Source organism: Colobus angolensis, unplaced genomic scaffold (genome assembly GCF_000951035.1).
Source record: "Colobus angolensis palliatus isolate OR3802 unplaced genomic scaffold, Cang.pa_1.0 Scaffold70, whole genome shotgun sequence".
NCBI classification, from domain to species: domain Eukaryota; kingdom Metazoa; phylum Chordata; class Mammalia; order Primates; family Cercopithecidae; genus Colobus; species Colobus angolensis.
In genome coordinates this window covers 7,679,874-7,707,561 of record NW_012120710.1, presented here as the reverse complement: position 1 = coordinate 7,707,561, position 27,688 = coordinate 7,679,874, and the positions used below count along the sequence as shown (strand labels likewise).

General features: G+C 37.9%; 1 protein-coding gene and 1 pseudogene across 2 annotated transcripts in view; one reads left to right on the top strand and one right to left on the bottom strand.

Annotated features, from left to right (window-relative positions):
• The window catches only part of CCDC158 (coiled-coil domain containing 158), a 116,708-nt gene that overhangs the window by 82,234 nt on the left and 6,786 nt on the right, over positions 1 to 27,688 (top strand). For both annotated transcript variants that reach the window (XM_011927228.1, XM_011927227.1), the window contains 6 exons: positions 12,615 to 12,760; positions 14,609 to 14,668; positions 15,700 to 15,759; positions 18,098 to 18,165; positions 21,038 to 21,196; positions 23,586 to 23,693. In XM_011927228.1, the coding sequence (XP_011782618.1) occupies positions 12,615 to 12,760; positions 14,609 to 14,668; positions 15,700 to 15,759; positions 18,098 to 18,165; positions 21,038 to 21,196; positions 23,586 to 23,693 (601 nt within the window). The remainder of the gene's footprint in view (positions 1 to 12,614; positions 12,761 to 14,608; positions 14,669 to 15,699; positions 15,760 to 18,097; positions 18,166 to 21,037; positions 21,197 to 23,585; positions 23,694 to 27,688) is intronic.
• On the bottom strand, positions 1,133 to 5,575 carry LOC105501346 (annotated as a pseudogene).

The window sequence follows — 27,688 nt, the reverse complement described above, 5'->3', positions numbered from 1 at the left end:
TTTTTGAGACAGAGTCTTGTTCTGTCACCAGGCTAGAGTGCAGCGACATGATCTCTGCCCACTACAACCTCCGTCTCCTGGGTTCAAGTGATTCTCCTGCCTCGGCCTCCCAAGTAGCTGGGACTACAGGCGTGTGCCCCCATGCCCAGCTAATTTTTGTATTTTTAGGAGAGACAGAGTTTCACCATGTTGGCCAGGATGGTCTCAATCGCTTGACCTTGTGATCCATCCAGCTTGGCCTCCCAAAATGCTGGGATTACAGGTGTGAGCCACTGTGTCCAGCCTAGTTTATTTTGTTGTGCAGAAGCTCTTTAGTTTAATTAGATCCCATTTGTCAATTTTGGCTTTTGTTGTCATTGCTTTTGGTGTTTCAGTCGTGAAGTCTTTGCCCATGCCTACGTCCTGAATGGTATTGCCTAGGTTCTCTTCTAGGGTTTTTAAGGTTTTAGATCTTATGTTTAAGTCTTTAATCCGTCTTGAGTTAATTTTTGTATAAAGTGTAAGGAAAGGGTCCAGTTTCAGTTTTTTGCATATGGCTAGCCGGTTTTCCCAATGTCATTTATTAAATAGGGAATCCTTTCCCTATTGCTTGTTTTTGTCAGGTTTGTCAAAGATCAGATGGTTGTAGATGTGTGGCATTATTTCTGAAGCCTCTGTTCTGTTCCATTGGTCTATATATCTGTTTTAGTATCAGTACCATGCTGTTTTGGTTACTGTAGACTTGTAATATAGTTTGAAGTCAGGTAGCGTGATGCCTCCAGCTTTGTTCTTTTTGTTTAGGATTGTTTTGACAATGTGGGCTCCTTTTTGGTTCCATATGAAATTTAAAGTAGTTTTTTCTAATTTTGTGAAGAAAGTGAATGGTAGCTTGATGGGGATATCATTGAATCTACCAATTACTTTGGGCAATATGGCCATTTTCACGATATTGATTCTTCCTATCCATGAGCATCAAATGTTTTTCCATTTGTTTGTGTCCTCTTTTTTTTTAAGATTTGTAGCAATCAAAATATTTATTCACATAATTTTAAACTAAAGTTAAAGCTAATATATCTTCCATGGTAATGCCTTAAGTGCAAGTGATGCTTGGTTTTCTTTCACATTCATTTCTTTTCTTCTGAGTGAAGGCATATCAGTTATTCTTGAACAAGTCAATATAGCTCTGCAAAAGGGAGACATTGTTCCTGGCATGTTTTATTTCCAGTTCAGACATTTCAGTTAGAATCTTCCTAAATGCTGCCACTCTCTTCGGTTTGAAATGTATCAGTTCTTCTTTTGCAGATTCGGAAAGCTGTTCAAATTTCTGGCAGCACTCCTGCTGGTGTGCCTCAGCCAACTTGACGTCTTTGCTCTCTAACCGGGTGTTATCCAGAGCTTTGTTTGAGTTCTCATAATCAATGAGGGCTTTGGTGCATCTGTATGAGAGATCCTTAGCAGCTTCGATGTTGAGCATGTAGTATCAGAGGAGCTCTCTTAGCTTCAAATCTTCATCTGATGAAACTTGATCCTCTACTTTCCTAAGTTTTTCAAATAGCTCAGCAACCTTCAATAGGTACTTTTTGATGACTGTGAGCTCTTCTAAAGCCAGGCTATGTAAGCAGACTGCAGTGTGGATATAGACATCGGCAACATTTTTATGAGATCTGGTCATTTTGTCAGCTTTCACACAAGAATATTTGATCCTATTGTAATAGTTAATAAGGAAGTTCTTCTCTTGGTCAAAGAAGTCATCTACCTCCCTGACTCCAGTAAAAATGACTTTTAAAGAAGCCACCAAACACCTCTTTAGTATTTTTCACCACACTTTTAAAGAAGCCACCAAACACCTCTTTAGTATTTTTCCGCCCAACACGTAGGCTTCCAGTTCTTGTTTCATCTTGGCAAATTCTTCTTTGGTCATAGACCCTTCATCTTCTCCCAGTTTCTGCATCTTCTCTCAAGGACCACTGAAGTTAGGCTTCATAGGAGCAGGTGGAATAATAAGCCCAGCATAGTCTGTTGTTTCAATAAGACTGTCATGTAGCCACACAAAGTCTTCATGTTGCCTTGTAACATAAAATTCTGGGCTCTGAAATGTGGGCAGTGTGGTCTTTGTGTGCACTGTAAATGTGACTTTATCTCTCTCACTGAGTGCATCAGGTATGTCAATCTGAAGCGAGGGATCAACATTCAGGTCCACAGATACAGATCTCAGCTATTCATCAGCTTCCCAGCTGGGGCACATCAGGCACTGGCTGCAGGACAACCCTGCAGTTCTTGAGCTCCTGCCCACCGGTCTTCATAAACTCACTTTTGGTTCAGATTTCACTTACGACTCACTGTGGCACAAGACAATACCACCAGCAAAGCTGCCTCTTCAAAAGGTTTAATGGGTTACATGTTTGTGTCCTCTCTTATTTCCTCAAGCAGTGGTTTGTAGTTCTCCTTGAAGAGGTCCTTCACGTCCCTTGTAAGTTGTATTCCTAGGTAATTTATTATCTTTGAAGTAATTGTGAATGGGAGTTCACTCATGGTTTGGCTCTCTGTTTGTGTGTTATTGGTGTATAGGAATGCTTGTGATTTTTGCACATTGATTTTGTATCCTGAGACTTTGCTGAAGTTGCTTATCAGCTTAAGGAGATTTTGGACTGAGGCAGTGGGGTTTTCTAAATATACAATCATGTCATCTGCAAACAGGGACAATTTGACTTCCTCTCTTCCTATTTGAATATCCTTTATTTCCTCTCTTCCTATTTGAATACTCTTTCTTTCTCTTGCCTGATTGCCCTGGCCAGAACTTCCAATACTATGTTGAATACGAGTGGTGAGAGAGGGCATCCTTGTGCCAGTTTTCAAAGGGAATGTTTCCAGCTTTTGCTCATTTTTTTTGTTGTTGTTTTCTAAAGTCTTCTCTTTATGTAGTTTTCTGTTCTTTCATGAAGACAACACTTTGTTTGTTTGTTTGTTTTGTTTTGTTTTTTGAGATGTAGTCTTACTCTGTCACCCAGGTTGGAGTACAGTTGCGTGATCTCGGCTCACTACAACCTCCATCTCCTGGATTCAAGCAATTCTCATGCCTTAGCCTCCTGAGCAGCTGGGATTATAGGCACCTCCACCACATCTGGCTAATTTTTGTATTTTTAGTAGAGCTGGGGTTTCGCCATGTTGGCCAGGTTGGTCTCGAACTCCTGACCTCAAGTGATCTGCCTACCTCAGCCTCCCAAACTATTCGAATTACAAGCATGAGCCACCATGTCCAGTCAATACTTTCTTGTTTCTCTTTAAGGATATTAACTTTGGTTTTTAGATAATTTTTTGTGTTACCTGAATTATCAATGTTTCTTGGAATTCATTGTTTTGTTTTTGTAGAGACTTTCTTTTAATGCTTGGTGACCCTTGGATATCCATTCATATTTAAGACTGAGGCCCTAAAAAGCTATTGAAAGCTTTGTGTAAGGTTGTTGGGGCTTTTCAACTGGTAGATGGTTAGGTATTGCTTCTTTATTGAGGGACCCAAAAGTTATCTATAGGTCCTTAGTCTTGGGCTGATCAGTTTCCCCAAAGAGGGATCTCTTATTCCTGACTTAGAGGTATAAGTCTGTCAGAATTCTGTTAAGTGAGTGGAAGAGGAAGTCTAGGGTAACTATTAATATATATCTATCTATGCAGTCTCACTTAATACTCATATTTAACATTTGCAACCTTACTCCTGCTATACAAGATAGATATCTCTATGGAGTCCAAAGTCCTTTGGTTCAACCTTACCCAAAGGTTAAGCCTCTAAATTCATTTGGGGGAAAGAATGAGTAATCACCTGAGTATATGGAGACAGCTTCTGGGATTCTAACAGCTTCTCCTATAGACTTAGCCAATCCTCCAATTTTTCTGCCCTATTTCTTACCCTGGACTTCGAAATACATGAGACCTCCAATTCCTGAGCCTTCCTGGAATACTCAGAGGCAGAGTAGCTTGCTTCACATTGGCAGCTTCTGTGCAGGTACTTTAAGTTTTAACTTTGTTTTGCTAAATTAATTATGAATTATCCATTTGCCTGCCACCTCCCAAAATTTTGTTAGCATTACTAATTTAATGTTATCTGTCCTTTCCTCTTTATCCTTCTTAATTCCTTTAGTGTCATTAAAATGGGGCTTAGGATAGTACAGAAGTTAATGCCAAGTTTAGAAGCAGAATATTACTGTTTGCATTGTTCTACATTGCCCCTTCATTTATTATTTATCTTGATTTTAGTCTCTTTATTTTACAATTCTAATAATAGCTTAGATTTACTGAAAACTCCTTTGCCAGGCACTGTGCAAAGTACTTATGGAGATTAGTTCATTTCTCACAACTACTTAACATGAGGGAAGTGCTATTATTATCTCTATTTTACAGACAGGGAAACTGAGGCTTGAAGAAGCTAAGTGACTTACACATGGTTTACACAGCAAAAATACACTTGAGTTTGGGCACTGTGGTTAATGCTTGAAATTCCAACACTTTGTGGGGACTGAGGATGGAGGGTTGCTTGAGACCAGGAGTTTGAGACTAGCCTGGGCAAAGTAGTGAGACCTCATCTCTACAAAGTTAAAAAAAATTAATCAGGCATATTGGCATTTGCTTGTAGTCCTAGTCAGGAGACCGAGGCAGAAGGATTGCTTGAGCCCATGAGTACAAGGTTGCAGTACCTGGGCAGCAGAGTAGGACTCTCTCTCAAAAAAAAAAAATAATAATAATAATAATAGTAATAATAATTTCGGCAAGACTTACCCAGACAGCCTGAGTCCAGAACTTATGTCCTTAACTGTTATACTGTACTATTTCTCTACATTATACAGAAGATTGATGTTTATAAAAATAATTTTAAGTTGATGATGTAAATAGATACCCTATATGAACTATTATTGTGTTTCATTAGTCTTTGTGAATGACGATCACACAGTTTTAAAGATTCAAAGGCAGTTGAAATTATCCAGGTGATTTTCCTGTGTTAAAAGTAAGAAAGTAGGAAAACCAGAAAAGTAATATTGTGTAATTTGGCCCAAACTCAAACACCTAGAACATGTATGTACTGTATCTTTGTGCGTGTACACACATAGACATATACATACATATACATATATATATAACTGATAGTTTGATATAGGAGCATTTTAGATTAATATTTCAAATAGTGGCTATTTTAACATAAGTAAAATATATCTAGGATGCTAGAATTGATTTTGGTTGTGTATCAGATTCTATTCCTATGCACTACCATTTGTTATTGCTGCGCTTGATCTTTGCCAATGGAATACACATGATGTGGGCAAGATTTTTAGCAATGCTTCATAACTTTTTTCCTGTTTCCTGTCCATCTATTCCTAATATGTTATGTAAATAGTGTACTTATATTCCATTTTATAACTATACTCTAAAAGGAATATAAATATAAGAGATGGGTTTGGGGCAGATATTCTCAAAATAGAGTGGTTGAATTCAAACTGAATGAGATCAAGCTGTTATTTTTAGCTTTTTCATTTATCTTTTGTCTTTGGAGAATGGAGACAGAACTGGTTGAGGAGTACACTCTCCCTAGGCCTTACTTATCTTACATCATGACTTGTAAGTTTGCCTGTAATAGACTTAAGGCCATTAGAAAAAGCAGTATTGGAGAAGATAGAAGTACATTAAAGATATAATTTATGAAAAATTTTAGAAACAAGTCTAACATAAAATGATTTCAAAGTCAATGATTTCAGAGTCAGAATGTAATAGGAAACTAACCAAACCACAAAATAAACCTTAAGCTTCACAACTTAATGTATAAGCTTATATTCTTCCCATAGCACAAAAAGCTTGTATAAGTTTTACCCTGCAAATATATGTGCTCTAGAAATAGCCTTAATGTGTATCCTAAGGCAGCAGTTCCCAACCTTTTTGGCACCAGTGACCAGTTTCATGAAAGACAGTTTTTCCATGGAACAGGTTGAGGCGGGGAATGATTTTGGGATGATTCAAGTGCATTACATTTATTGTGCACTTTATTTCTATTATTATTACATTGTAATATATAATGAAATAATTATACAGCTCACCATATTGTGGAATCAGTGGTATCCCTGAGCTTGTTTTCCTGCAACTAGATGGTCCCATCTGGTGGTGATGGGAGACAGTGACACCCAAAGTGTGTTGCTTATGTCCAGTCTACTCCCTAATCTCGTCTGGTTGCTGTCACTGCAGAAAACGCTGCTTCACAAAGATAGGATGTTGGAAATGGAAGCAGGCTTTTCCATGCTTTTGTAGCAATCTCAGGATATTCTGCCTTGACTTTAATCCAGAACATAGGGAGATTTGAAGTTGTCTCAAACATACTTTTAAAGCCACTGTCATTTGCAATCTCAAGCAGTTGATCCTCTTCTAGCATGGACAAAGCCAATGCACCTGGTTTATTGACAAATGGGTGACGGATCCATTCCTTTCCAGTTTGGGGGTCTTTTGTGGTTGGGAAGTAATGCTTATACTCTTTCGAAAGCTGAAATAGGTGATCATGCACTAGCTGGGAGAAAGGAGGCCTTGGCAGAGCCTCTTTCAAAATCTCTGATAATTTTGACACATGTCAAAAATTCCAGTGTTAACTCGTTGCTCCCATAATTCCAGTTTGACTTTGAATGCAGCCCCTTTATCTGCCAACTTGAACACTGTTGTTATTCTCCCCTGAAGTGACAGATTTTGTTGAGTAAGTTGAATATGTCACACAGGTAAGCAAGTTTTGTGACCCATTCTGTGTCACTGAAATGTGCTGCCAGTGGTGACTTTTTCCTAAAAGAAATCTCTGGAGTGGCTCTCATAACCCAAAAACTCTAGTCAGTGATCTACCTTTAGAAAGCCATCTCACTTCTGTGTATAAGAGAAGACGTATATGCTCTGTGTCCATCTCCTCGCAGAGCTGTGTGAACAGACGAGTTAAAGGCATGTACTTTACTGTGGTTAATAATTGTAATCACATCCTGCAAAACATTGTTAAGTTCAGGTGACATTTTTTGGTTAGCCAGCATCTCTCTATGGATGACACAGTGCATAGACTCACATTCAGAATCAACCTCTTTGACCTGAGTAGTGAAACCAGAAAGCTGTCCAGTCATGGCAACCGCTCTGTCCATGCATATACCAACACAAAATGACTAGTTTCCCTGATATGTAATCATTCAAAGACTTGAATAGTTCTGCAGCTGTGGTGTTGTTTGGCAGCAAAAGCACATATAACATGTGCTCCTGCACATCCTCCTGAAAAATATGTAGCACAAAAACAAGCATTGTTGCCTTGTTGTCAAAATCAATAGACTTGTCAATCTGGATTGTGTACCATGGTGATTCGTTAACCCTCTAACAATTGTGCCTCACTATCCTCAGCTATTTCATCTATATGTCTAGTTATGGTGCTAGCTGAAAGAGGAACACATGTCACCTTTTGAACTGCAGTTTCTCCTGAGAGTTCACGACAAACGTGCTTATCAGTAGGCAGGATCATCTCTTCGCCAATAGTAAGGGGCTTCTTCACTTTCTCGATGCGTTTAGCCACTAAGAATGATGCTCTCAGTGCAGACACATTTGACGGAGTGGTGGTGTTCAATAAATGCTTCTGTTCTTCATGTTCGCCATTTGTTTTTCTTTTTTTTGAAAAACTCCAAAGGCTTGTCTTTTAATGCAGGGTGCTTTGTCTCCATGTGATAAAGCAGTTTTGAAGGTTTCATGGTTTCATTGGATAGCCGGTCACCACATATTATTAAAAAAGGGCTTGGAGAATGTGAATCACGTATTGCAATGAACCTGTAATTTAAGTAGGACTCTTGGTATTTTCTTTTAAATGCAGCTTTCTTTTCAATGCAGCTTTCTTTTTGTTGGCAGTCTTGGAGCCTTCTGCTGTCTCATCATTCGGTCTTTCCCCCTTTTCAAAGAAGCTTTCCAGTGATGATTGTTTTTATCCATTTTGGCTAGGGTTAGCTTGTGGGCTTACCAAATCTGACTGAGACAAGTGTACAGTGCAGGAAAGAGGTGCAGGCAAAGTGGTAAATCAAATAATGGGCAGGACACACATGGACTAAAATCAGTGTCTAGTTCTGACTTAAAGCCTGCCACCAGGTGCAGCTGTACAGTTGAGTACATCAACTCACTTACCACTATAAAACCAGCCACCAGATGCAGCTTAATTGTTACTTGCCACATACTGATAGGGTTTTGATAAGTCTGCAAGCAATTGATTTATTATGGTCTTTGTGCAGTCAACCCTCTCTGCTAATGTTTTTTGTTTTGTTTTTGTTTTTTTGAGACGGAGTCTCACTCTGTTGCTCAGGCTGGAGTGCAGTGGCACGATCTTGGCCCACCAAAACCTCTGCCTCCCAGGTTCAAGCGATTCTTCTGCCTCAGCCCCCTGAGTAGCTGGGACTACAGACATATGCCACCATGCCCAGCTAATTTTTGTATTTTTAGTAGAGACGGGGTTTTTCTATGTTGACCAGGCTGGTCTCGAACTCCTCACCTCGTGATCCACCCACCTCAGCCTCCCAAAATGCTGGGATTACAGGTGTGAGCCACTGCACCCGGCTTCTGCTAATATTAATCTGTATTTGCAGCCACTCCCCAGCACTAGCATCACTGCCTTAGCTCCACCTCAGATCATCAGGCATTAGGTTCCCATAAGGAGTGTGCAACCTAGATCTCCTGCTTGTGTAGTTCACAAGAGGGTTCGCACTCCTATGAGAATCTAATGCCACCCCTGATCTGACAGGAGGCGGAGCTCAGGCAGTAATGTGAGTGATGGAGAGCAGCTACCGATACAGATGAAGCTTCACCCACTGTCCTGTCACTCACCTCCTGCTATGCGGCCCCATTCCTCACAGACCATGGGCCGGTACCGGTCCAGGGTTTGGGGACCCTTGTTCTAAGGGTCAAAGGACTGGGGTAGGGGAGAGCAGGATCCTTTGTTGGGCTCTGGTAACTTCAGGAAGAGCATGTGTTTATTTCTTTACAAGCCTGATAAGAGTTGTATGTAACTATATTTTAGAACTATTTCCTAACTGTTTTCTTTTCTTCTATTTTTTTTTCTTGAGATGGAGTTTTGCTCTTGTTGCCCAGGCTGGAGTGCCATGGCACGATCTCAGCTCACTGCAACCTCCGCCTCCCGGTTTCAAGCAATTCTCCTCCCTCAGCCTACTACGTAGCTGGAATTACAGGTGTGCACTACAACATCCAGCTAATTTTTTGTATTTTTAGTAAAGATGGGGTTTCACCATGTTGGCCAGGCTGGTCTCAAACTCCTGACCTGGGTGATCCACCCGCCTTGGCCTCCCAGAGTGTGAGGATTACAGGCATGAGCCACCGCACCCAGCAGTGCTATTTTCTAATTTTAAAAAGTGTATTTTGCTCATGTTATAAATCAAAGTGTATTTCCTATGAATTAACCAATGAAGTATTCAACATGAATTAATAAAACTATTATAAGCTATACAAACATTAAAAAGAAAGATTGATAATTTTGACTAAATAAAACGTAAATCGGCCAGGCATGGTGGTTCACATGGGAGCACTTTGGGAGGCCGAGGCAGGCAGATTGCTTGAGCCCAGGAATTGGAGACTAGCCTGGCCAACATGGCAAAACCCCATCCCTACAAAAAATACAAACAAAAAAAAAATAGCCGGGTGTGGTGGCATGCACCTATAGTCCCAGCTACTCAGGAGACTGAGGCAGAATGATCAATTGAAACTGAGAGGTCAAGGCGGCAGTGATCCATGATCGCATCACCACACTCCAGCTTGGGTGAAAGAATGAAACTGTCTCAGAGAGAGGAAAGAAAGACATTTCTATTGTTATAGTAAATACCCCAAAGTACAAGGTATAAGACACAGAAGAGGAAGCTTATTGAGAACTTCTGGAAAAGACATAAGGATTCTCAGTTGACTGCCTGCTCAGTCTCAGTTGGTGTTATTGTGTGGCAACCAAAAAAGGTTTTAATGATAGCATCCAGATCAAGCAAGGGGGACAGCTCTCTGCTCTGCTCAGACTTTTCCTGAGTAAATTTAGCCTGAGGTGTGTGTTGGGAAGTAAGGAGGGGGTGTATGAGTGTATGATAAAATAAGTATCATTTTTAAAGGGTTATGTTATGCTCATTTCTTACAATCCTAGGTGTTAGAACTGTGACAAGGGTTGGAAAGTGTATGGGTATGGAGGGAAGCTTTTCTTTAAAAGATGTGAAACTATATAAAAATTAAACTGCCTTCCTTGATCTTTGGTGATCAAGCAAAGGCCAGATAAGCATATTACTGGAATGCCATAAAGAGAATTCTTCATCCCTTCTGATATGGGAGTTGGACTAGAACCAAAAGATTTTCAGGACCCCTCCAGCCTTGATATTTTTGTGATTTTTATACCCAACCAAAGTATGGGTTATATGTAATGGAATATATAAAGACAATGATGATCAAATCAAGTCCTTGCCTCTGTGGAGGTTACATTTTCATTGGAGGAGAAACACACATAGAAGTTTGAAAGGTAAGTATTGGGATAAAGTCAATAAAAGAATGTCATAGGACTAATTATAATTAATTTCTAGTGAATGGTAAATTGAAATACTTTTTTTTTTTTTTATGACGGAGTCTCACTCTGTCTCCCAGGCTGGAGTGCAGTGGCACAATCGTGGCTCACTGCAATCTCCGCCTCCCGGGTTCACACCATTCTCCTGTCTCAGCCTCCCAAGTAGCTGGGACTATAAGCACTTGCCACCACACCTGGCTAATTTTTTGTATTTTTAGTAGAGACGGGGTTTCATCATGTTAGCCAGGATGGTCTCAATCTCATGACCTTGTGATCCGCCCGCTTCGGCCTGCCGAAGTGCTGGGATTACAGGCGTGAGCCACTGTACCTGGCCAATTGAATGCTTTTTCAAACCTCATGTCAGCCAGCACAGTGGCTCACGCCTGTGATCCCAGCACTTTGGTAAACCGAGATGCGTGGATCACCTGAGTCCAGGAGTTTGAGCTCATCCAGGGCAATATGGCAAAACCCCATTCTACAAAAAAGTTAGCTGGTCATGGTGGTGCATGCCTGTAGTCCTCAGCTACTGGAGATGCTGAGGCAGAAGGATTGCTTGAGCCTGGGAGATGGAAGTTGCAGTAAACTGAGATCATGTCACTGCACTCCAGCCTAGGTGACAGAGTGGGACTCTGTCTCAAAAACAAACAAACAAAACTTACATATTGTAAAGCATCAGTCACTCTCAAAGAACCTAGGTGTCACAATGACGGGGGAGAACAACATATTTATATATGTTTATGGGTTTTACATTGCTCATTTATAATAAATGTCAATGGCTCAAAAATTTTAACAGTAATTGCCAAAGCTTATTTGATAAACTTTCTGGTGGGCAGAAGATGGGAAGATAAGAAGTCTAGGTTATAACTAAGGTGAGTGAATATTGCCATAGGGTAAGATTTTCTTTATAAACTTTATGAGGTTTTATCCCATATTGGGTATTATGCATATTACGGTGAGGGCAAGAACAAAACCAGTGTTTGGTAAAATTGGATCATCTTTTTAGAGACAAATGTTTTTATTCACAATTGAGAAAGTGATTCACATCCCTATATTTTTAAGCAAATGGAGTCAAATTTAATATTTGAGTGGAGTGTAATTTATGAAACTTTAGACTGCCTCATCATGACAATTTCTAGGTAAGATAGCCATCAGTAAACTGGGAAGACATACTTAGCACACATTCAGTTAGTCAGAACTCTTCATATCTTCAGTTGGACATTATATTGGTTTATTAGTGGAGTTGAGAAGAGGAGAATATGAGGATTATATTATACCAGTAACATCAGCTCTTCATTGGCATAAACCCTAGAAAATTAAAGTCCAATGGATAAAAAATCTGCAGTGTTCATCCCTCAGCAGCCAATCTGTGTGACAGGTGTAACTTTTCAGTGGGATGGACTCCTTCAGCTAGAATAGCTCAGGGATAGCCCGAGTCTACCTGCTCCTCAGTGCACTCTGATCATTTGGTTTCCCCTCTTGATGTGCCTGTTGAAAATGTCTGTATTCCTTATTATATTATAAAGATTTATTGGGGAACACTATCATTCTGAAAATCTCATATTATTCTTAAACACCAACTAACACAGTTAGAAAATATTGGATGTTTCTTTCCTCATCAGTAAAATGTGGGGGGTAGATTAACTCATCTCTAAAGAGCTTCTTACTTCTCAAGTTCCACTGCTCTATCAAATTAGCTTAGCTGTAAACAAAGTATTGAAAATTATTTTGTCCATGTGTAAATATTTGAAAATATTTAATGACATAGTAAGGATGTTTATACTAAATTGTTAACGTTTTAAAACAAAAGTAGTTTAAAAATAAACATATGTAGTTTGGCCCCACATGTGTATATGTGTCCACGCACATATAAATTAGATATAGTACTCTATTGATTATTTCCTGGTTATTATTGATTATCTCTGTGTAATAAACTTATGGGTGATGTTTTTGTTTTCCTTTTCTTGCTTTTCCATAATTTCTGTTTACCAGTTGTATTAATTTTGTGATAGGAAATAGCATAAGAATCTGAAAAAATAAGTGTCTTTGTTTGTAAATTGTTTTAATTCAGCACTCTACGAAAGCTAACACACTGAAGGAAGATCCAACAAGGGACCTGAAACAGCTTCTCCAAGAGTTGAGAAGCGTGATCAATGAGGAGCCAGCTGTGTCTCTGAGCAAGACAGAGGAAGATGGAAGAACATCTCTGGGAGCCTTGTATGTGGCTGTGTAAGGCTGTGTGCACACAGAATGGGAAAGCTCATCTCTTGAATGGTTTGCCATTGAGTTATTCACATGTTATTCTCTGGGAGGGTGAGGTTTAAATAACTTTAAAAGGTATCTGAAGTTACCACATAAAACAATATGAAGATGGAGGAGTTAAGCAAATGTAAAACAACTTGACATTAAGAGAAAACAATACAGTCATTCTATTCAGAAAATACTTAGTGCAAGGTGTCACCCAAAGTTATATTTGTAAATTTTAATTCTCAAAAGATTTTATATCCATAATCTTATTGGTTGAGACAAGGCAGAGCAGGGTTTATTTATCCCATTTTGTAAATGAGAAAAACACATCTCAAAAGGTCGACATGTCTGCAGCCACACAGTTCAATGGTGAAGATAAAACTAGAACATTGAGAACTACATACTCTCCAAGTAGAAGGTAATAGGAAATGCTTCGTTTTCTCTGCATTCATGCCAATGACTTGATTTGATTATATCATATTAGTAAAAGATTAGATCCAAAAAGGATTCAGCCAGTTCAGCAGCCCTTCCTTGCACACAGCTACAGACATCAATGAGAGTCTCCTGTTCTTTCAGAGAGTGGGTTTTACTTTTGTGTGTTATCATTTAGCTTAGCTTATCTTAAAGCATTTTGATATGGTATATATATTTTAGTTATAATAGCCCATTATTGTAATATTCATTTTCTGATTATATGACAAATACCTAAAAGTAATAGTTCCTGAAATAATACCTATATATAAATAATCTCCAGCTTCTTATGATGTCCAATTTGTATATATTTACCTAAGGTAGCAAAATATTAGCTGAGTTTATCTAATTGTTAATTATTAGTAATAATAGTAAAATATTAGTAACAGCCCAGTTGCCTTAGTATAACATTACGTTATCTGAAGCACATAACGTTGGAACTGTTCCACTAGCAACTCCAATGAACATTTTCATTTTCTTTTTCTTTTTTTTTTTTGAGACGGAGTCTCACTCTGTCGCCCAGGCTGGAGTGAAGTGGCCAGACCTCAGCTCACTGCAAGCTCCACCTCCCAGGTTCACGCCATTCTCCTGCCTCAGCCTCCCGAGTAGCTGGGACTACAGGTGCCCGCCACCTCGCCCGGCTAGTTTTTTGTATTTTTTAGTAGAGACGGGGTTTCACCGTGTTAGCCAGGATGGTCTCGATCTCCTGACCTTGTGATCCGCCCGTCTCGGCCTCCCAAAGTGCTGGGATTACAGGCTTGAGCCACCGCGCCCGGTCGAACATTTTCATTTTCAGAGCACTTCCATTTTTGTCATAACTATAATATGCCTTACAATCCAGGGCAGTATTATTACACTTATTTGACAGATTTGTAAATTTAGGCATAGATTAACATTCCTCCTCCTACAAAGCAGAGGAAAAGCCAGAAGTAAAAGTTGGAGACCCCGCTCCCAGCACTGATCATTCTGAGGGATTACCAGGTCTTCCCTGATCAGCTTCCACCACTCTAGCCACTAATGATGGGCTTGGACGCTATTGGACTGTAGTATTGAACATGAATATATTTGGTCCCTACCTTTAGAGAGTTTCTGTTAATTTGCCATAATCCTATAAATGACCTTGTCACTAAAGCCTAAACTCAGCCTAAAGCTTTTAAGAATTCATGGGAGGAAAGCATTTCTCAGTTGATGAACTCCAGAGCCCTTTGCAAAATTTGCTTGGAGGCCTAAAATCCACAGCTGTCACTAAAAGAAAAATTGAATATATGTAAGCAATTGATTAGTCTAAAAAGACATGGATGAAATTGTGCTTTATATGATTAACTGAGAGTTGTATTTTCTATACAGAGAGGATAGGGTAAGAGATTGCATCACTGAATCCAGCCTGAGATCAGACATGTGCCATAGGTAAGAAGAATCTGAGATTCTGGATCAAATTAATTGTCCAACTGTTTTATATGTGGCTTTGTAATTTGAGAAGTCTGTTTGGACATAAGTTTACATGACACTTAATGGGCATATTGGGTTCATTGTTTAACTGACTTTAAGAAAGATTTCAGTGAAATGTACTGAAGTAATTTAGTTTCTAGAAATCAACTCAATAGACATTTTTTCTTTAAAATTTGCTGATATTTATCCATATGAAGCTATTAATATGGTATGCCATACCAAAAAATGGAAGATTTTTTCTACATTTACACAGATTTACAATGGCTTACATAACTTTTGAGAAAAGTATGGTTCAGAAGGAAGCTATAAAAACTTCAGTTTAGGACTATAAGCACCTTATCGAAAACAATCCTATTTTCATCAATAATGGAATAGCTGAATTCTTAAATGAAAAATTTTTAAAGCAAAAAGAAATGAAATCCATAACTCCAAATAAGACCGTAATCAAAGACAGCTTTCAAAAATTGACTTTAGCCAAAAAAGAAAAAAGGCTAATGTTAATTCATTATTTATCATGGTGTATAAGACACTGTGGCCATTACTCGAAAATCTTCAGTAGCTCCTCACTGCCTACTACATTAAGTACATGTCCCTCAGTCTGACACTGAAGAATCTCCCAGAGTGGTCACACAAATCTCCCTTGTGACCACTCTACTTTCACTCCTGTATTATCCTCTAATCAAACCAGACTCCTCCTGATTCCCAAAAGTTCATTTATTTTTGTCTTCAAGCTTTTTCTCCATTCTGTTTCCTCCACCTGGAAGAGCCAATGCCCCAGTCTCACTCTTTTGAATCCATATCTATCTAAAAGTAATGTTGAGAGAAGCAATTTTATCATTAAGTTAATGTTTATGATTTATTTATCCAGCTGTCAAATGATATCATTTCACCCTACATAAGAATACATTACTTTTCTCACAAACTTTTGTTACATTGGTAAGAAAATAACATTGTGTAAACTGTGATTTCTCCCATCCCTCTACCAACAGAAGCAACAACTCGTTGAGGGACTCCACTGAAGGAAGCAAATCAAGTGAAACTCTTAGTAGGTAGGAAACACCAGCCCCCATTTTCAAAATGTCCCTTTTATGATTATTCGTTATTAATTGAAAAGATCTTTAACTGTCTGTAATGTGCCATGCACTGCAGCAGACCCTTAGAATATAGTGAGCAAGACAGATATGGGCCCTGTCCTCAAGTTACTTACAATCATGAGGTCTGTCTTTTGACGGACTGCCTGGAAAAATTTATTTTTATCTTTTCTATTTTCACCACCTAAATAAACAGAGATATCCGAGCCCTCTGTATATATTAAAAATTATGAACGTGAATTCTACATTAAGATCTAGTTAGAGTAGGGACTAATTCATTGCTGTGTCTTCAGCACCAAGTGTAATAATGCCTGCCACCTAGTAGCCATTCAGTAAATATTTGTTTAGTGAATGGATTAAGATAGTATTATAAATATTTTCTTACTGTCTCTGCTACTTGATCAAAATACAGTGAATTTGAATCTTTGTAAACACAGTTGTCCCTTGGTATCCATGGGGGCATTTGTTCCAGGATCCCTACAGAGACTAAAATTTACAGATGCTCAAGTCCCTTATATAAAATGGCATAGTATTTGCATATGACCTACACACATCTTCCCATATTCTTTAAACCATCCTTAGATTACTTATAATACCTAATACAATGTAAATGCTATGTAAATAGTTGTTATATTGTATAGTTTAGGGAATAATGACAAGAAAAAAAAGCCTGTACATGTTCAGTACAGATACAACCATCTTCTTTTTCCCCAAGTATTTTCAATTCTCATTTGGTTGAATCTGTGATTGCAGAACCCATGGATGCAGACTGACCAAGTGTAAATCTTTCTTGTAGCCTAAAAGAAATGATGTTTTTATTTCCTTCTCACCTGGGTATGTGATACTACATCATACCTATTAATAACCACAACTATCAACTGCATGTTTTATTATTATTATTCTTAATAAAAATTCTTATTTTCCAGTTGATTTAGACTTGTCTTATTAGTCTAATCTCATGTATGAGGCAAGCATTATTTTCCCATAGAAATGAAGACTCAGATTGCTTAGCAACTTGTCAAAGTCATACTGCTTGAAAACAATGGAGGTCAGATTTGAACTCAGGTTTAGCTGGTTCCTGAGCCCGTGTTTATGACCACTGTGTACTGCCTCTGGGTACCCACACTGAGCTACTGGAGTTGGAGCCCAGTCCTAGGCGTGGGAAAAAGAGAAGCTACTTCCCTGAGATAATTAAAGCTCTGCAGTAGTTTCTTCATGACTAGAAAAATCTGCTTCCTTCAGCAATGAAAGTACTGTAATACTTCTTTGTTCTGAAATTATGAAAAATAACTTTTTCTTTATTATAAAAAATAACTATATGCTCCAAAAAGTCATTGAGAAAACATGTTTTACATTTCAGTAACTGGGTTAATAAAATACACCTAGATTCTCATATGCATATCAACTATCATGGAGCTTCTGGGGAACTCCACTGTACATTTGTGAGAGACTGAAAGTTACGAAGCAAATAACAACTTAATATCATAATGAAAATAATTTTGACCTCACAAACCTCCTGAAAGGGAACCACCTTGAGAACTGCTGCCATATTATTCTCATGTTGGTACTCAACTCACAGAGAACTATGTAGTTTACTTCAACTTATAGTTTTGTACACTGATACTACTAATGTTATGAGTTGTTGTTATCTTTATTTATTTATTTATTTATTTATTTATTTGAGACAGACTCTCTCTCTGTCACCCAGGCTGGAGTGCAAAGGCGTGATACCGGCTCACTGCAACCTCTGCCTCCTGGGTTCAAGTGATTTCCCTGACTCAGCCTCCCGAGTAGCTGGGACTACAGGCGCATGCCACCACACCCAGCTAATGTTTGTATTTTTAGTAGAAACGGAGTTTTACCAAGTTGGCCAAATGGTCTCGATCTCTTAACTTCGTGATCCACCAGCCTCAGCCTCCCAAAGTGCTGGGATTATAGGCGTGAGCCACCATGCCCGGTCTGATTTCTTTATTTCTAAATGAGTCATTAAGATTGCAACTCTTAGAATCCATGAACAGATGTTGTGGATTTTATAGCTATTAGTACACAAAAATGGATTTTCTAATGAAGATTATATATTTTCATTCTGTAAAATATTCATGGATTCTGAATACAAAAAGATAATGCAACTTTGAACCTACCTCTTAGAGTATTTTAGGACTTTAGGGTTATGATTGCCATCTTGAGGTTATATTTTAAGCCATCACATTTGCCTGTGTTCGCTTGCTTCTATCTATGAATCTTAGTACTGTGTTTGTGAAATGGAATGCTTACATTACCATTCTTATGCTTCCAGAGAGCCGGTCACATTGAATGCAGGAGACATGGAAGATCCCTCTGGTTGCTTCACATTCGCATCTGCAGGTGAGTTTCCAACGAAAGCACAGAAATAGAGCCTACAATGTCTCCCCATTTCCATGAGGGTAAAAGCCAAAGTCATTGCAGTATCTTCCAACTCCTTGTTAACTCTCTGGCCTCATTTCCTGCTACTCCCTCTTTCATGCATTTTGTTTTATCCACCCTCAAACTGTTCCTTGAACATGTCAGGCAGCTTCCGTGTTAGAGCTTTTATGCCGTGTTAACTTGTGTTGCTAAAACCTCAGCTCCTTTAAAGCCTTTACCCAGGTGTCACTTTCCCAGTGGAACTTAATTGTCATCACCACATTTAAAGATCACAACCAGCCGGTGTGATGGCTCATGCCTGTTATTCCAGCACTTTGGGAGGCCAAGGTGAGTGGATTGCTTGAGCCTAGGAGTTCAAGACCAGTCTGGACAACATGGCGAAACCCTGTCTCTAAAAGTAAATTAAAATAAAATAAAAATCACAATTTTCCCGCACTTCCAAGTGCTCCTTCTTCCTTTTATCAGTTACTCTTAGTATCTTCTCACATACTGTGTCACCCCTGTGAGACAAGAGCTGTGCAAGGGCAGATGTCTTTAGCCATTTGGTTCCTGGATATATCCCAGGTGCCTGGAGATTTCCTGGCACATAGCAGGTACTGAATAAATATTGAATAGACGAAAGGAAAAGGAGAAGAATCGAGATGGACAGTTCTCCATAAAATTTCCAAAGAATTATAGATAAGATGATCTCATTAAAAAAAAGCTCCAGAAAGAAGAGATTGAAAGTCAACACAATTTGTTGACAAGCAAAGTGGCATAACTCAAACTAGAAATGGAAGAGAAAGATTAAAAACATCACAGGGAAAAGCTTTAGAAAATGAAAAATAAAATAGATGTGACTGAAATTATAGCCATGGAGAAAATTACACAAAAGGAATTTTTAAAAATAAGTACCAAAAATAATTACACAGAATATGTTATATTTGGAAGGCAGAGGCAAACCAACAGATACATAATTGGTCTTCCTATGGAAGAGAACAAAATAAATGAGAAAGAATGAAACTGCGATGATTATTCAACAAAAATGTAGTTATAAATCTGGACCGTATAGTAAATAGAGAAATTTGAGGTAAGCTGAAAAGAGATGGGAAAAAGATAAATTTTCATTTTTTTTCTTAATGTCAGTATACAGTCACATGCTGCATAATGTTTTGGTCATTGACCATGACGTAAACAACAGAGGTCCCATAAGATTATAATAGAGCTGAAAAATTCTTGTTACCTAGTGATGTTGTAGCTATGATAATGTCATACCACAGTGTGTTACCTTTTCTATGTTTAGACATATTTAGATAAATAAATACTTACCATTATGTTACAGTTGCCTACAGTATTCAGTACAGTGACATGCTCTACAGGTTTGTAGCCTAGAAGCAATAAGCTATACCATATAGCCTGTATACCATCTAGGTTTGTGAAAGTGTATTCTATGATGGTCACACAATGACAAAATTAACTAACAGCACAATTCTCAGAACATATCCCCATTGTTAATTATGACTGTATATTTATAATCAAAATGTAATATTCTTAAATATAATAATTGCAAATTCTTAATTTTTAAATAATCTTTGGGTTGGGGGAAGTCTTTCAGGAACTAACATTTTGAATAAAAGAACATTTATGTAAACTTAATTCCTTCAGGTTTACTTCATTTATATGTTTTTTACTATTGTTTCAATGATTACTCAGGACAGTAAAACATTTATCCTTGCCTTATTAGATTGATATAAATGAATGCTTTTACCTTTTCTCATACATTGGCAGTACCTTCGAATATATTAACTCCATTCACTATCCTTCCAACTTTCATACAATTATCATATATTTTAATTAAAAATATGAATTATAAAAATATAAATACCACATTTAATTATTTTTATTGTTTTCTACAGTTAAGATCCATTTAGATGTACCCACATACTTACACTTAACTTTCTGGTATCATTTTACTTATGCCTTTAAGGCTTCTTTTAATGTAAACCTGCTGGTGATAAATTCTCTCCATTTTTGTTTTTCTGAAATGTGTTTATTTCATCCTGATTTTTGAAGAATATTTTTGCTGAGTATAGAATTCTAAATTGGTATTTTTTTCTTCACTTTGAAGATATCACTTTCCATTGTTTTCTTTCTTTCATTGTTTCCACTAAGAAGTCAGCTGTAAGTTTATTGTTTATTTAAACACAGTCTGTTCCTTTTTTTCCCCTTTTGCTTTAAGATTGTTTTTGTTTTTGATTGGTTTGTTTTAGCAGTTTTTATTCATTTCTGCAGATATTATTTTTTTATGCATGTAAGAATTCACTTGGAGTCTGAAGTAATGCTGCTTGAATCTATGGGAGTCTATGCCTGATAAGCCCATTGTCTGGACCCTGTAGATCTATGTCATTATTTGTATTTTTTTCCTCTTGGTTTTCTGCCATATCATCTTGTCTCCTTATATGCCTGGTTATTTTTATTGTATGACATGTTATATATGAAAAGTTGTACAGATGATATACATAGTGATGCTATGAATGAGATTACCTTCCTCTAGAGAGCATTCATGCTTGCATTTGGTAGACAACTAAGGCATCCAGGTCAATTTAATCACATTAGAAAGAGGATTTGAAGCTAGACCTCAGGATCCCAAGGGCAGGTCTAGTTCCTGTTCACCCTTATTCCTGAGGCATAACCCTTTTCAGTTCCAACCCCAAATCTTGGGTATTTAGAAGAATGTCCGCCTGTCCCTCCACCATTGGGAACATTTTCTCATGAAAGCTTGACTTTTTGAGAAGTGCAGTGTACTATTTTTAGTTAATTCTGTCCTTTTACTTTTGTTCTTGCAAACTTTTAGCAAGTCCATCTGTGAAAAACTCAGCTTCTCGTTCATTCAATTCTTCTCCTAAAAAGTCTCCAGTGCACTCGCTCCTAACTAGTTCAGTTGAAGGTTCAATAGGTTCCGCATCACAGTATAGGTCCGCCAAGCCTATTCATTCATCTGATTCTGTTAAAGGTAAGAAGGATCTGATATCATTGATGTGATTAATTGATTTCCTACACTACTGAACTCTTAAGTTCTTTTGACTCAGAATTAAGATTTTGTGTGCTGCTCTTACGTGTAAGCTCTAACTGATTCTGTGTAACTTAAACAGGTCTTATTTAAATAGAACAGCTATTATGTACCATATGAGCCTTAGATATTGATATTGATATTATATGTAAACATTATCTCTCTTTTTCTCTAAATGAATAATGAACGTCTTTGCCTCTTTTATTAAAAGATTTTGGATCATCTTTTAAATGCTGTGAGTTACTTTTCTTTCTTATTTACATTCTCTAAAATCATAACTCTTCTTCAGTCTCTGCTTTAGTCACTATAAGTGCATACCATACAAACTTTTCAAAATTTTCTCATTTTTAATATTTTAAGTTAGTTTGTTATTTGATAAGACAAATGAGAAAAAAATGTTTGATTTAGAATAAATGCCTGGTAAGTAAGTGAGAGTTAAATATTATGTGTTGAATGAACTTGAAATATTTCCCATCATGTATGATAGTGACCAAACAACCCCGGTGTTCTATGACATCATTCCCTTTTGTAAGAGAGAAACTAGACAAAGTTGTATTATCATCAAGTTATTTCTTAGTCTTTTGAAATTCTATACCTTACACATTTCTAGATCCTAAAAAATACCTAATCACACATTAGTACATTTTTTACATCTTTTTTTCTGTACTTGTGTCCTCTTTCATCTCTTATGTTTCTAAGCTATTCATTTACTGTCTTTTTAAATTTTAAGTATAGAATTACTTTCCTGTTCTGTGGTGGGCAAGTCTGTGCAAACCTCCCCACAAAGACTGAGGAAGCTGAGAGGCTGAAGAAAGAGGCTGACAAATCCAATTTCTCAGAAAGAAACATTTAATAGGGACTTAAGAATGGAGCCATGTCTGTGCCTTCGCAACAGTCACACAAGGTGGTGGATCCTTGTACCACTATCCCCCCAGACCCAGGGCCTTTATACCATAGGTAAAGGGTATACATGCCTCAGAAAGGATGAACAGGACAGTTGCTTAAGGGTAGAATTTATGGCAGGTACTTGCTACCTACCTTACAAGGAAACTGGAAATCTTGGATGCCTTCCTGGAACTGGGATTAATCAGAAGTCAACTTAGCAGATTAGCATCCAAGATGGAGTTGCTTTGGCCTCCATATTACCTTTTAAAGCTGTGGTTATTGCAGGAATAGAGCAATACTGCTTGACACTTCTTCTCACCCCCAACCCCCCGCTTCTTGTCATACTCATCAAACATATATTTTATATTATTTATGTTAAAAACCTCTGGCCAGGTGCTGTGGCTCATGTCTGTAATCCTAACACTTGGGGAGGCTGAGGCAGGCAGCTCACCTGAGGTTGGGAGTTCGAGACCAGCCTGACCAACATGGAGAAACCCCATCTCTATTAAAAATACAAAATTAACCAGGTGTGGTGGCACATGCCTGTAATCCCAGCTACTCAGGAGGCTGAGGCAGGAGAATCGCTTGAATCGGGAGGCAGAGGTTGCGATGAGCCGAGATCCCATGATTGCACTCCAGCCTGGGCAACAAGAGCGAAACTCTGTCTCAAAAAAAAAAACTCTCCAAGAAAATGTTTCTCATTCTCTTAAACTGAAGTAATTCCTAGATAATTGCCTTGAATGAAAAGGGTATTTTTGATAGGAAAATTAGCCATTAAAAATATTATCAAAATTATGCAGCTAGGCAGGGATTAAGATAAAAATTTAAGTCTTCAGATTGCCAATTAAGTACTTTTAGAGGTTGACAAAACAGCACACTGGTAAGAGAATAGCTTACATGCTCCTAGGCCCTCTTTAGTTGCCACTGCCACGTTCGTTCTAGGTTCAGTGTGATCATGTTGGCATCCATGCCACCCTCTGCCATCATATAATACATTCCCGTTAGGTGACAGAACTGACGTGGGCACTGGCCTCGCATCCCTTGAAAATGGTGCAGTTTCTGTATAATCAGCAGTTCCGCTGAGTAGTTAGTGGAACTACTCAGGCTTGATACGAAAAGCTGTCATTTATAATGCAGAATGTATCATGAAACTTGAAGTATTCTTTTTACCCATCTTATTTAATATTACGTAGTTAAGTAATGATACATCAGATTGGTTTGAACAAAATCAAATAGGCTAGCATTGCAATATTTAGATAAAACTCATTTTTCTCTGTTTTAAAATCATGTTTTAGAGTTTCCTTTAAGTGTTATAGCTCTTTTAGAATTTGTCATGAAAAAAGATCTCTTTATTTTAAAGAAAAATTGTTTAGCCTTTAATTAAAAGATTTCTAAAAGGAAATGTTGAATAGACTTTTAATATCACATCTAAGCAATTTTCTAATAGATTCACAGTCTCCGCCAATAGAAACAACAGGAAAAACATGCAGGAAGCTTCAGAACAGACTAGAAAGCTTGCAAACTCTGGTAGAAGATTTACAGATGAAGAACCAAGGTACAGTGTGTGTTTTTGAAGAGATCTGCCTTGCTCATTAGAATGTTCACCTTCCTTTCAGATTAAGCCTCCTGTCTGTCGACCTACTGAAAGGATATTGAATTAGCAACTATAAACGGAAGTCTAAATATAAGGGTCTTAACCATTAATAGCCCCTGGATTAATTGTGTGACCATGGGTAGGTCACTCTTGCCCTGCTGTTCTCTCTTATCTAATGGGGATGACAATCCTGCTGGCCATCCCTTAGGAGTGGTTTTGAGGTTCTGAGTGGTTTTTCACATGGGACTTTCCCACACACTGTCTTTCTTGTTGCTATTAGGTCTGTAGACAAGCATTTATATGATAATAGCCTAGGCAAGAGTATAGTCAATAGCAAGGAAGCAAAATAATGGTATTTATTCTTACACAGGATTTAAATTAGCATAGCACTATAAGACACTATGCCACCCAATGAATCACAAAATAAAAAGAATCCACTTCTAAAAATGCTAAAACTGTTTGAATAAGAAACTGTTCTAATCTGCAGAAAACTGGCAGCTTTTTGGGCATAAGTTCTAAGTACCATGAATATGGGGGAGCCTTCATGGTTCATACTTTTCTAACCCACATTCATGACTCCAGGGGCCTTTATCAGAGAGAAATGAATTTTGAAGTACATTTGTTATTCTACCTTTTCTATCCCTAGAAAACAATGAATTGCTGGGCAAAGGAAAATACATTTCTAAGAACAAATCTTCATAAAATAAACAACTTTGTTAGTAGTAATAGTTTCTATTAACACTTAATTGAGCACTTCCCAACTGTGTGCCAGGCCTTGTACTCAGAGCTTCACTTACGTTTTCTTCATGTGATCTTCACAACAACATTGGGAAATGGGTACTGTTATTACAGCATTTGAAAATGAGGAAACTGAAGATAAAAAAATAGTCAGTAAATTCCAAGTCACAGTGAAGAGTAGAGCAAGGACTTGGCCTCTGCAATTTCTGACTCCAGAATCCACGTGTTTTTAATATAGTAAGGCTTTAGCGAATTGTTGTTGAAGAAAATTCCAGGTCCCTGTGATAACCCAAGATTCCTATGTGTATAAACATTAGGAAAAATATTTGGTTTTAAGTTTATTGTGAATTTGTGGGGTTTTAGCATTATTTTTTAAAATTTCAATAGTTTGTAGGGAGCATGTGGTGTTTAGTTGCAGGGAAAAGTTCTTCAGTGGTGATTTCTGAGATTTGGTGCACCCATCACCCAAGCAGTATACAATGTATCTTTTTTCCCTTACCCGCCTCCCATCCTTCCCCCCAAGTCCTCAAAGTCCATCATATTATTCTTATGCCTTTGCATCCTCATAGCTTAGCTCCCACGTATGAGTGAGAACATACAATGTTTGTTTTTCTTTTCCTGAGTTACCTTACTTAGAATAATGGTCTCCAACTCCATGCAGATTGCTACAAATGCCATTATTTTATTCCTTTTTATGGCTGAGTAGTATTACATGGTTGTATACACATATATATACACACACACACCATGTAAATATATACCATGTAAATATACATGGGGTGTGTGTGTGTGTGTGTGTGTGTGTGTATGGGGGAAGGATGAGATGGGTGAGGTGTGTGTGTGTATATATATATATATATATATATATATAAAATGTAATACTATATATATACACACACACACACCATGTAATACTCTCTATAGATAGATAGATAGATAATAATTTTCGTTCTTTTTTTTTTTTTTTGAGACAGAGTCTGGCTCTGTCACCCAGGCTGGAGTGCAGTGGCGTGATCTTGGCTCACTGCAAGCTCCACTTCCCGGGTTCACACCATTCTCCTGCCTCAGCCTCCCAAGTAGCTGGGACTACAGGCACCCGCCACCATGCCCAGCTAATTTTTTGTATTTTTAGTAGAGATGGGGTTTCACCGTGTTAGCCAGGATGGTCTCGATCTCCTGACCTCATGATCCACCTGCCTTGTCCTCCCAAAGTGCTGGGATTACAGGCATGAGCCATAGCGCCCAGCCTGATTTTCTTTATCCACTAGTTGGTTGATGAGCGTTTAGGCTGGTTCCATATTTTTGCGATTGTGAATTTTGCTGCTATAAACGTGTGTGTGCAAGTGTCTTTTACACATAGTGACTTCTCTTCCTCCAGTAGTGGGATTGCAGCATCAAATGGTAGTTCTACTTTTAGTTCGTTAAGAAATCTCTGTACTGCTTTCCATAGTTGTTGTACTAGTTTACATTCCCACCAGCAGTGTAAAAGTGTTGCCTTTTTGCCACATCCACAACCAACATCTGTTGGTCATATTTTTCACTTATGTCATATTTTTAAATTATGACCATTCTTGCAGGAGTAAGGTAGTATCACATTGTTTTGATTTGCATTTCCCTGATCATTACTGTTGTTGAGCATTTCTTCATATGTTTGTTGGCCATTTGTATATCTTCCTTCCTTTGAGAATTGTCTATTCATATACTTAACCCACTTTTTAATGGGATTATTTGTTTGTTTTTTTCTTACTGATTCGATTGAGTTCCTTGTAGATTCTGGATATTAGTCCTTTGTCAGATGCACAGTTTGCAGATATTTTCTTCCACTCTGTGGGTTGTCTGTTTACTCTGCTGCTTATTTCTTTTGCTATGCAGAAGCTTTTAAATTTAATTAGGTCCCATCTATTTATCTTTGTGTTTGTTGCATTTGCTTTTGGGTTCTTGGTCATGAACTCTTGTCTAACCCAATGTCTAGAAGAGTTTTTCTGATGTTATCTTCTAGAATTTTTGTGGTTTCAAGTCTTAGATTTAAGTCTTTGACCCATCTTGAGTTGAAGTTTCATTCTTCTACATGCCACTTGCCAATTATTCCAGCACCACTTGTTGAATAGGGTGTCCTTTCCCTACTTCATGTTTTGTTTGCTTTGTCGAAGATCAGTTGGCTGTAAATATTTGGCTTTCTTCCTGGGTTCTCTATTCTGTTCCATTGGTCTATGTGCCTATTTTTATACCAGTACTGTGCTGTTTTGGTGATGATAGCCTTGTAGTATAGTTTGAAGTCAAGTAATGTGATGCCTCCAGATTTCTTCTTTTTGCATAGTCTTGCTTTGGCTATGTGGGATCTTTTTTTTTTTGTTCCATATGAATTTTAGGAATGTTTTTTCCAGTTCTGTGAAGAATGATAATGGTGTTTTGATGGGAATTGCATTGAATTTGTAGATTGCTTTTGACAGTATGATCATTTCCGCAATACTGATTCTACCTATCCACGAGCATGAAATGTGTTTCCATTTGTGTGTGTTATCCATGATTTCCTTCAGCAGCATTTGTAGTTTTTCCTGTAGAGATTGTTCATCTCCTTGGTTAGATATATTCCCAAGTATTTTATTTTTCTTGCAGCTGTTGTAAAAGGGGCTGGGTTCTTGATTTGATTCTAAGCTTGGTCATTGTTGGTGTATAGCAATGCTACTGATTTGTGTACGTTGATTTTGTATCCTGAAACTTTACGGAATTCATTTATCAGATCTAGGAGCTTTGTGGATGAGTCTTTAAGGTTTTCTAGGCATAGGATCATGTCATCAGCAAACAGCAATAGTTTGACTTTCTCTTCAATGAAGGATGCCCTTTATTTCTTTCTCTTGTCTGACTGCTCTCACTAGGACTTCCAGTACAATGTTGAACAGCAGTGGTGAAAGTGGGCATCCTTGTTTTGTACAAGTTCTCACGGAGAATGCTTTCAACTTTTCCCCTTTCAGTATAATGTTGGCTGTGAGTTTGTCATAGATGGTTTTGGTTACCTTGAGGTATGTCCCATCTGTGCCGATTTTGCCAAGGGTTTTCATTATAAAGCAATGCTGGATTTTGTCAAATGCTTTCTCTGCATTTTTTGAGATGATCATATGATTATTGTTTTCTTTTTTTTTTTTGAGACTGAGTCTTGCTCTGTCGCCCGGGCTGGAGTGCAGTGGCCGGATCTCAGCTCACTGCAAGCTCCGCCTCCC